The sequence below is a fragment of the Arachis ipaensis genome, chromosome B7, assembly GCF_059453495.1.
Source record: "Arachis ipaensis isolate K30076 ecotype BB chromosome B7, ASM5945349v1, whole genome shotgun sequence".
NCBI lineage: Eukaryota > Viridiplantae > Streptophyta > Magnoliopsida > Fabales > Fabaceae > Arachis > Arachis ipaensis.
In genome coordinates, this window is record NC_142442.1 from 111,871,536 (window position 1) to 111,881,073 (window position 9,538).

At 35.7% G+C, this 9,538-nt stretch overlaps 2 protein-coding genes across 3 annotated transcripts; one reads left to right on the top strand and one right to left on the bottom strand.

Annotated features, from left to right (window-relative positions):
• Positions 1-1,452: 1,452 nt before the first annotated feature.
• On the top strand, positions 1,453-4,933 carry LOC107609622 (putative protein phosphatase 2C 27). Of its 2 annotated transcripts, none has more exons than XM_016311630.3 (4): positions 1,453-2,495; positions 2,742-2,936; positions 3,687-3,892; positions 4,172-4,933. In XM_016311630.3, the coding sequence occupies exons 1-4, from the start codon at positions 2,274-2,276 to the stop codon at positions 4,722-4,724; spliced, it is 1,176 nt and encodes a 391-aa protein (XP_016167116.1). In that variant the 5' UTR covers positions 1,453-2,273; the 3' UTR covers positions 4,725-4,933. The 2 variants fall into 2 exon arrangements, with proteins under 2 accessions (XP_016167116.1, XP_088349749.1); XM_088493623.1 differs by having other exon boundaries at positions 2,764-2,936.
• Positions 4,934-4,987: 54 nt separating this feature from the next.
• Positions 4,988-6,978, bottom strand: LOC107609623 (TLR4 regulator/MIR-interacting MSAP protein). The gene is made up of 9 exons (XM_016311632.3): positions 6,774-6,978; positions 6,659-6,685; positions 6,499-6,578; positions 6,178-6,247; positions 6,031-6,079; positions 5,865-5,916; positions 5,715-5,739; positions 5,537-5,628; positions 4,988-5,269 (listed from the first exon to the last, which is right to left on the bottom strand). The coding sequence occupies exons 1-9, from the start codon at positions 6,912-6,914 to the stop codon at positions 5,227-5,229; spliced, it is 579 nt and encodes a 192-aa protein (XP_016167118.1). The 5' UTR covers positions 6,915-6,978; the 3' UTR covers positions 4,988-5,226.
• Between the last annotated feature and the right edge of the window lie 2,560 nt (positions 6,979-9,538).

Consider the following 9,538-nt stretch of genomic DNA (forward strand, 5'->3'; position numbering starts at 1 on the left):
CATGCTGTTGTTTCATGCGGTGTACATCGGTGATGCTGCATAAACAACATAACAATTTCTCCGTCACGACTATACGGAAACATATCTACATAACAATATATTATTCCTAATAATCCCATAAATGCAACCAAGTAACGTAACGGGAACGAACACAAAAACATTTCTTTTATTCATGAAACTGGGCCTAATAAAAATAAGTTTAATAATAATAAAACATTTATCCATGCAGCCCAACTCACGGCTAAGATAATCGGTGACTAGTCTAACTAATATCTAATGGGCACTACACATCGTCTTCACTGTATAGTTTAATACTATATTGGAAAAAAAATTAGCGTAATTTATTTAACAGTCTTCACCACTCAGATATTTTCTACTTATTCGTAGCCACTATTTTAAATTAGAACTTTTTCGACTACACCGCTATACATTATAAAGTCACTAATCTACCCACTATATCTAGTTTAATACTATTTTTGAAAAAACTTTAACATAAATTATTTGATAGTCTTCACTAATCACATTTTTTCTACTTATTCGTAACCACTATCCAAATTAGAACTTCTTCGCCTCTACCTATGTAGATTATTAAGCCACTCATCTAACCACTCTATCTAGTTTAATAATACTATTTTTGAAAAAATATTAAAGTGAAATATTTAAAATTATTTTTGAAAAAAAAATAGCATACACTAACCTCTTCATTGATGACACCAGCAATGTAGGCAATTCCGTCTAAACGATAAAGTCAGTCCGAATTATCCCTCGTGACGTTATTTTTTAGAAATATTGGGGTATTTAGGTTGGGGATACAGTGGGAAAGGGTTGTGAAATGTGGTTCGAATGGCTCCAATTCGAACTATATTTATAGTGATGTTGATAGTAAATCTAATAGACCTGTTTCAAATTACAATGGGCTCGAAAACAAGCATAAATCGAAACAACTTGTTTCGAATTACCATAGATTTTCCAGCAGCATAATTTGAATATGTGGGAATAAATTTACTAAGTTACCATAGTCTACATAAATCGAATTGGTCTCATTAGATTTAGTAGAAAACATGTCATATATATATAAATCGAAACAGATCATTTAGATTTATTAGGGTGTTATATAAATCGAATATAACTGTTTCGATTTATAAATGAATCTAAATCTATTCCAACTGTTTCTATTTATATAAAAAAGCTTTTCACCTACCATTTTTTATTTTGGGTGAATAGCGTAATATTGGTACTAGTTTGATTTAATAAAGTCATTTAATAACTGATTTTACTATTTTAGTGCACATTAAATGTGACAATTATTTTTCTCGTGGCATATCTAACGGCTAGGACGCAATCCACACTACCCAATAGAAATCCTCCACGTGTCCAAGTTCCACATCCACAGCAGCAGCAGTTTACCTGAAATCACCGGTACATAGCCATAGCTCCTATTGCCTAAAATGATAAAATCCAACCTCATTTTTCTTTTCTTCCTTCTAATTTGTTTGTCTCTATCATCGCACTCAGCAATATCAAAGTTCCAAGTGTGTTGTTATTTGTTCCATTCCACATCATCGTCATCATCATCAATTCATAATAATCTGGAAGCCAGGCTTGTTGTTTTTCAACAGTAGTTGTTGGATTTTGATTTGATTTTGAGAGTTGATAAAGTCTTCTCTCTTTTCTGGGTTGGGGTTAGGTGGCGTGACTTCTCTCTCTCTCTCTCTCTCTCTCTCTCTCTCTCTCTCTCTCTCTCTCTCTCTCTCTCTCTTGTGGACGCGATGCTTGCTTCTACAGCAAATTTCTGCTCTTTTCTTTAACCCACTCTTAATTCCCTCCATTTATTGTTCCCTTCCCTCACCTACTTCCCACACCCACCTATTTATAATCCATTCTTTTACCTGATTCTAAGTTTAAGTCGCTTTCTTTGATGATCCCAACTCAATTCCTTCCTTTCCCACTTGATATTTTACAACGCATCACTTTTGGTTCCTAATTTAGTTGATACCAAAAGTGTGGAACGTGGCAGAGTTTGAATTCACATATGATTCCATCATCCACCCAATTCACCTGATGATTAAATCATGATGACTTCTGTTTAACTTCACCTTCAGGGATTGGAACATCTTTCACTTTGCTTATGATAGCTGAATTCAGCAGAAAAGGGAATGCTCACTCTTCAGTTGTTGATTGGCTTTATATGAGTGAGTGGAAAATATACTTGGCATAGTTTTGTAGAAGATCATCTTATTAGTTGTGAATCTAAGTAGCAATTGGTTTGGTATATGATTTCTGGAGGGACTATGCATGTGGGTATGGACTTTCCTCATCAATTTACTATGCTAGAAGGTGAAAATGATAAAGGAAATGTATTAGTTATGGAAGATGAGAAATCAGAAGATTTGAGTAATGTAAGACAAATGGCAAGGGGCAAACCTCCACGCCACCATGGCTCCGGCATGAGACATAGTATTAGCACCACTAGATTGGTTGCTGCACCAGATTTGGTAAAGTTTATGTTCCTCATCACTAGTTGATATTGCTGGCTATGCTTAGGAGATTTCATTGTATTCTTGTAATATTTTTTGTTTAATCAAATCCTTTATCATTCATCTAGCTAAACTAATATGAATTAAATTGATCAGAAGATTCGTCCTTCTTTCTAGCAAAAGTATCATACTTTACTTTGTTAATAGTATTTTGGAAAGCGCAGGTTATCTAATTTTGGCTGTTTTTCTCTCTTTTACTTAAAGAGTTTGGATGTGGAGGTTACAGGATGCAAGTCATCTTCTGAAGAAAACACAGAGTTTCTACCCATATTTCGGTCAGGAAGTTGTGCTGAAAAAGGACCTAAAGAATATATGGAAGATGAACATATATGCATAGATGATCTTATTCAGCATCTAGGTTCATCTTCCAATTTTCCTTTTACAGGAGCTTTCTATGGTGTAAGTGTGTTTTAATTTTACCTAACTTTACATGCATCTGCTATGATGATCTTAATACTTAGATTATGTGTTTTATCGTCAAGTTATGTTTCCATAACCAATGATTTAGAATCCCTTGTTGCTTGATTCCTGTGAAATGAATTATCGCTAAAGCTCAATTTCCAACAAAATGTGACATTCTTAACTATAGGACAAATGAATTATAGAGAGCTTCTTTTTCCCAATATATTTAGTTTTTATAGAAGAAAATTAAGACAAAGTAGATAGCGCAGACTAAGAAATGAATGCATCGTACAGATTACAGAATATGGGGGTACCACTAGCCGCTTTTGTGGAAAACAGGAAGTAGAATCTCACTTTGGTGTTTTTTTGTAAGAAAAAAAATTTACAGACAATTTGGTTATTTAATATGAATTCTAGATTAGTAATAAAGTAAATTCATGTAGCACAGTTTGGTAAGTAGGAGGAGATAAAATCTCTACATTAAACTATTAAAAATTTCTTAAAGATTTTACAGATTAGTCTATGGACAAAGTTTGTGAATTGTGATGGGGCAACGGCACTTTTTTATCCTTATTGAGTGACCCTATCCAATGGGGAAAGGCGGAGACTTTGTTGTACACTATTGTTTCTCCCACTGATTATACAAATGAGATTTAGAATATTTTTTGATTGCATATGTTGAACGATCACATAAAAAAAAAAAAAAAGGAGAATTTAGTGTTGAACAATTCATTCATATTTATTCAGGTGTTTGATGGGCATGGAGGTACAGATGCAGCTTCTTTTATAAGAAATAACATCCTTAGATTCATACTTGAGGACTCCCATTTTCCAACTTGCGTGGCAAAGGCAATTACAAGTGCTTTCTTGAAAGCTGATTATGCATTTGCAGATTCTAGTTCGTTAGATATCTCCTCTGGAACCACTGCTTTAACAACTCTTGTTAATGGAAGGTAATTATCTTCATTTATGAATAAAGTTAGTTTCATTGATGTAGCAAGCTTTTGTTGCCTTTTTTCATATTGGCTGTTAGTTTCTTAATTTTTATAACTAGATAGAAGTGGCATCTATTATTATTCATATCATATATGGGGAAACAAATCTGGGAACTTTTGTTCCTATTTGGAAAGGGAAGGCACGAGTTGGAAAAAGAATCTGAAATAACGTGCATCCAGTTGCATGACATGTGACTAGATACCTCCCTCAAGTTGTGGAAATTTCATGTTTGACAGGACCATGATGGTCGCCAATGCCGGGGACTGTAGAGCTGTACTGGGGAGGCGAGGTAGAGCAGTCGAGATGTCAACAGACCAGAAACCAAATCGTATTTCGGAGAGGCTGAGGATTGAGAGGCTTGGTGGTGTGGTATACGATGGATACTTGAACGGGCAACTGTCAGTTTCCCGTGCTCTAGGAGACTGGCACATGAAAGGTCCCAAGGGCTCTGCATGCCCTCTGAGCGCGGAACCTGAGTTGCAAGAAATCAACCTGACTGAGGACGACGAGTTCTTGATAATGGGTTGTGATGGATTATGGGACGTGATGAGTAACCAATGCGCTGTGACAATGGCAAGGAAAGAATTAATGATACACAATGATCCTGAAAGGTGTTCAAGAGAACTGGTCAGAGAGGCTCTTAAGCGCAACTCTTGTGATAACTTAACAGTGATCGTGGTGTGTTTCTCACAAGATCCTCCTCCAAGAATAGAGACACCACCTTCTCGAGTCAGAAGGAGCATATCTGCAGAAGGCCTCAATTTACTCAAGGGTGTATTGGACTCTTAGGTTTTATATACTCTATAAGACTATAACATTCCCCCGTAGCATTTGTCTGTACAAATTAGATAACTGGTTTCTACTTTCTATGTGCTACATAGATTAAATACAACACTGATATTCCCTTCTTTTTGGGAATGACTGTAGCTTAGCTAAAAGCTTCCACAATGAATATTTATTTTTATTTAAAGGGTATTCTTGATTTGTTTAATCCAAAATAGCTCTCAACAATCCTGGCATTAGGCATCTATAGTATCTCTCTGAAATAGAAATTGTTAAAAGGGGAAAAGAAAGATGTTAAAAGTGCAGTGCACAATATCGAAGTCATAATTTAGTCATTACTTGATTGGAGTCCGATCCACCAACTCACTGATAAAGTTTCTTTTTGATTTGAGAAAAAAACGTCCCAGCAGTTTCAACTGGGACAAGGACATCATCAATTTTGAGATGCATTGTATATGCTTTAACAGATCAAAAGCAGATAGTTTGAACCTTCCTGTTATCCAGTTTTTCAGAGCTCTCCATTACCATTGTCCTCTCCCTTCTCTGAAATACTGCATGAAAATACAGCATTTATCAGTTTATACTATCATTTTGTGAACATCAATTATTAAATATCAAAGTTTTGAAATATCGAAGTCACCTACTGAAATTGGGGTGAATTATAAGCTCCCACATTTTGAAATTAGATACTACTGTTCCCTCTTAAGAGTTTATTTCCATGATCTTTAGAAGATTGAACTTGCTTGGACACCCCATTGCCCATTTTACATAAGTAAATCGCTAAGACAGTAAATTCCTATTATTATATTTGATGTTACCTCCTTTGACTGCAGTGTTTGCTCAAATCTTGACAAAGAACTTTGCTCACTTCTCCCACTTTAACGGATCCTTTCTTTATCAACTCAGCGAACTGCAAAGTTTGGCATCATTAGAAATAGTGCATCTCTACCACATAATGCAGATACACCTGAGAAGAATTCAAACAGGAAAATTCACCTCATCTTCTGTTTCTTCAAGCAATCTGGTCAGAGTACACACATATGGTTAGGGCACAACTGTGTTGCAAAAGCTAAAGGCGAAAAATTCCTCCCATAAATATCCCTGTTAAAAAATAGTAGTAGGGTTATAAAACTATGTGCCTCTTACCTTCCACAATAAGTAGATATATCCTTTGCATATGCCTTGGCTTCTTGCTTATCTGTGAAGAGAAAGAATATGGTTGTTCAGGAAACTCTTGTAATCTAAGTAGTAAAGTAATAACAAATGGTCATCAAAAGAAGAACTCACAAAAAATTATTCTCAAAGTACATACTTGAGAGTAATTCCCAACTAACAACTTTGTACCATTCATTTGTATCATCCTGCAAAATATAGATGGAAACAGAACACTGATGATAACATCCATTGTAAAAAATCTAAGTAGCCACAGAATCAAGCATTGGAACAGAGAAGAAGGAACCTTGAGTGTGTAGTCTTGCATCTTATCACAAAGATCGTCAAGGAGTTCAACTACTCTAAGCTCGCTAACTCTGTTTTGCACAAAATTAAACAGTTTAATTCACAATTTAAGAGACGTTTGTTTGTTTAATTGTTGGAGAGATCAACATACATAGATAGATAGATGAAACCACTAATTGTTTGAAGAAACGAAATGACCAAAACCTTGAACCAAATGTATCAGTTATGAAGTCAAGTTGCGAATCCTTATCATCAAAATTGGCTCTGTGCTATGATCTATGAATGAATGAAGCTAAAGAAAGTAGGTAGGTGAAAATAAAACCTGTAATCAATAAGTTTGCCCTGACGCTGGCCCTTGGAATCCAAGCGGTGACGCATATCCAAATGATTCCGCGGCTTCTCCTACTCAATCATTTACTGTGAAATTAACAAGGAAAAAAATTGTTTGAATTCGGATGGGAACAAAAAAGATGTGGTGTTACCTTGGAGAGCTCAAACTCTAGCTCCCCCTGCACACACAAAAAGGAAAGGGTAAGATCCAAGATCCAAGATCCAAAACAGAAAGAGATTAAATGAGCAATCGGATTCAATGCATACGGCGACAGCTCTACAGGCGGCGCATTTGTCATCGATGGCATCGGAAAGAGCAAATATGCTGGCGACCGCCAATACCAACAGCCAAAGTGCCGCCACTGACATTGACCGAAACCTTTCCTTCTCCATCGTCTTCTTTACCATCCACACCAGCTGCGTAGCGCCTTATGCGTAATTTCCTATAGCTTTTCCCCAAATTCCCACACTGTTAATACTTAAATAGTATTAAAAGTTAAATGAATGATAAGATTTACTCAATGTAAATTGGTAATGTTTCGGGAGTGGATCCTCTGCGGTAGAAAAAAGATTAGATGGTATCCAATCTTTAATTGTTCTCTCTTTTAATTGTTATTAAAATAAATTTTTTTAATTAATTAACTGATAAATAAAACATTTTTAAATTTTTGTTAAAATTTAATTTTAATATATTGACATATAAAGAGTTATACAAAATTATCTAACTACATTTAAATATTTAAATATTTTTTAGATAACAAATTTAAAAATTTGATTACTTTTACAAATGTAATAATATTATGGTTCTGAAAATTAGATTGGACTGGCCGGTCAGACTGACCCAACTGCAAAACAAACACAAATACAATTTGGTTTACTATAAAAAAATCATCGATTCCAAAACTGTATGTAAATTATTGAACCGGCCAAATTTTGGATGGTTGAATCGAACCAAAATCTAGTCGATTTTGGGTACACCAACAAAGTGCGTCGTTCTATAAAAAAAATAAAAAATGCAGAAATTAAAAAAAAAAACCCTCAATTTCCTAATTTCTCCTCATGTGGACGATTGTTGTCGTTTATGGTAGAAAAGAAGAAGAAAAAGAAAAGACAGAGATAAATTTGGCAGGCAGAACAGTAAAAATGACTGCGACGAAGGAAAGACATAGATCAAAGGCAGCAAATTTGATAGTAAAAAAAGGCAGGCCAAGGGTGGCACAAGCAGAGGAACCACTAGGAAGTAAAAACATAGAGGTAAAAAAGAATAAGCTGATCATATGTTGAAGGAGAAGGAGAAGGCTGGAGTATACCATCATTGCCTTGTTACCGCTGCTAGTTTTTTCTTTTTCTTTGGTCATTCAGCCGCTGTTAGACTACTCGTTCAATTTTTTATTGCTATTAAGAAGTATTCACTAAGGTTACTTAAGGTGCGTTTGGTTTGTATTTTCATTTTCTGTTTTTATTTTAGTGTTTTCTGTTTTCTGAATTTTGTGAAGGAAAAGTGAAAATAGTGAAAATAATAAAATCTTATTTTCTATTTTCACATCCTATTTTCACCAGACTTTGGTTTTTAGGTATTATTTATTTATTTATTTTTTGTTTTAGGTCAATGCTACCGTGTAAAAAGAAGAAAATTTCTACACCTAAGAAACTATCGTGGCTACATTTTGAGATAGACACGTGGGTATCTGTTTCACTATAATAGTTCAGCAAGTAGTCATAATTGATTTGATATACAGTAAATTTTTACATGCAGCTTTCCAGATGAGGCGCTCGTGACGCCGGCACTGTTGTTGGCATATGGATTGGCCGCGTGTGCTTTGTTGATACAATCGTTGATGCATTGACGTGTAACTCGTTACCTTAACCGGGGTATATCCGGTGTGTTGGTTATTGAAAATTTGACCCCTATGGTTAGGGCCATTTTAGAAAATGTACATGTTAGAGTTGACACGTGTAAATAGTTTTATTTTGACATTGGGCTTATGAAGTGGGCTAAAATTGGGGTTGGGTTTTTGTTTATTTTGTTACGAGTGTAAGTTGGGTTACATTTGTTTATGGTTGCTACGGACAAAATGAGATTACAGTAGGCTGGGCCTAAAGTGTGTTGATTTGTTTGAAAAGTTTAGGGTTAACATGGTTGAATTTTTTTTTAATAAGAAACAACATTAGAAATATATGTTACTAAAGGAATTTCTGTTTATGTAGAATGAGGCATTGTCATAAATGGTTTGTTAACGTTGAAGTGGTAGCCGAAGCAGGGCAATATAGTTGAGGCTTCCTGAACCCAAGAAAGAACTAGTCATTTTGCAGCTGTTTGTGCCCGAGACATACTGGAGGAGAGGTAGTGTGAGATAGACGATAAAATGCAACGCTATATGTTCTTCGCTGTCACGAAGGGGAGGCGAACAGGAGTATACACAAGTTGGGAAGACGTCAAGGAGTAGATTATGGACTTCACTTTCCCTGAGTACCAGCTTTAGCAAGCTACCAACAAGTTGTTTTAGCATTCAATGCAAGATTGCATTCCATTGCTGCTGAGAATGCTGCCACTCTTGAAATGATGGGATATTCATGCGAAGGTAGAGGGAATGAGAAAGGGGACAAGGAATGTGGGAATAGCTGGCCATGACTAGTGGTCTCTTGTAAGTTTTTAACATGCAGGTTTATTTTTCATTTTCGGAGCACCTTAATTGTTTATCAAAAGAGGGGTCAATTTACTTAACAAGTTTTCATTCCGAGTTGGGTTTTGACAAATCGTAGAATTGTGGATGCAGGGCTTCCAGTGATCCTAGAGGAGGAGGTCAATGGTGATTTTCCTATACTGAATAGCATGGAGGAACTTTTGGTGAAGCTATGCTACGAGTCCGAAATCCTTGGGCCGTGTTTCTTTAAGCAAGAAAGATATCTTAGTGATGTAGGCCCCTTCTATGGTTTTACGGTGGTGCTTCCTGGGCAGCCATACGAAGTTGAAATGAGTGCGAAAGGTCATTTTTCAATGGTGGAAAAGATGACGTACAAAGAAGCAGCTC

Excerpts from the sequence above, each read along its gene's own strand:
- LOC107609622 (XM_016311630.3), top strand. The coding sequence starts at position 2,274 with ATGATTTCTGGAGGGACTATGCATGTGGGTATGGACTTTCCTCATCAA. Across the intron at positions 2,496-2,741 it reads TGGTTGCTGCACCAGATTTG|AGTTTGGATGTGGAGGTTAC; the intron begins GTAAAGTTTATG and ends TTTTACTTAAAG. Across the intron at positions 2,937-3,686 it reads TTACAGGAGCTTTCTATGGT|GTGTTTGATGGGCATGGAGG; the intron begins GTAAGTGTGTTT and ends ATATTTATTCAG.
- LOC107609623 (XM_016311632.3), bottom strand. The coding sequence starts at position 6,914 with ATGGTAAAGAAGACGATGGAGAAGGAAAGGTTTCGGTCAATGTCAGTG. Across the intron at positions 5,917-6,030 it reads TAGTTGGGAATTACTCTCAA|ATAAGCAAGAAGCCAAGGCA; the intron begins GTATGTACTTTG and ends TTCTCTTCACAG. Across the intron at positions 5,629-5,714 it reads TTGAAGAAACAGAAGATGAG|TTCGCTGAGTTGATAAAGAA; the intron begins GTGAATTTTCCT and ends CAAACTTTGCAG.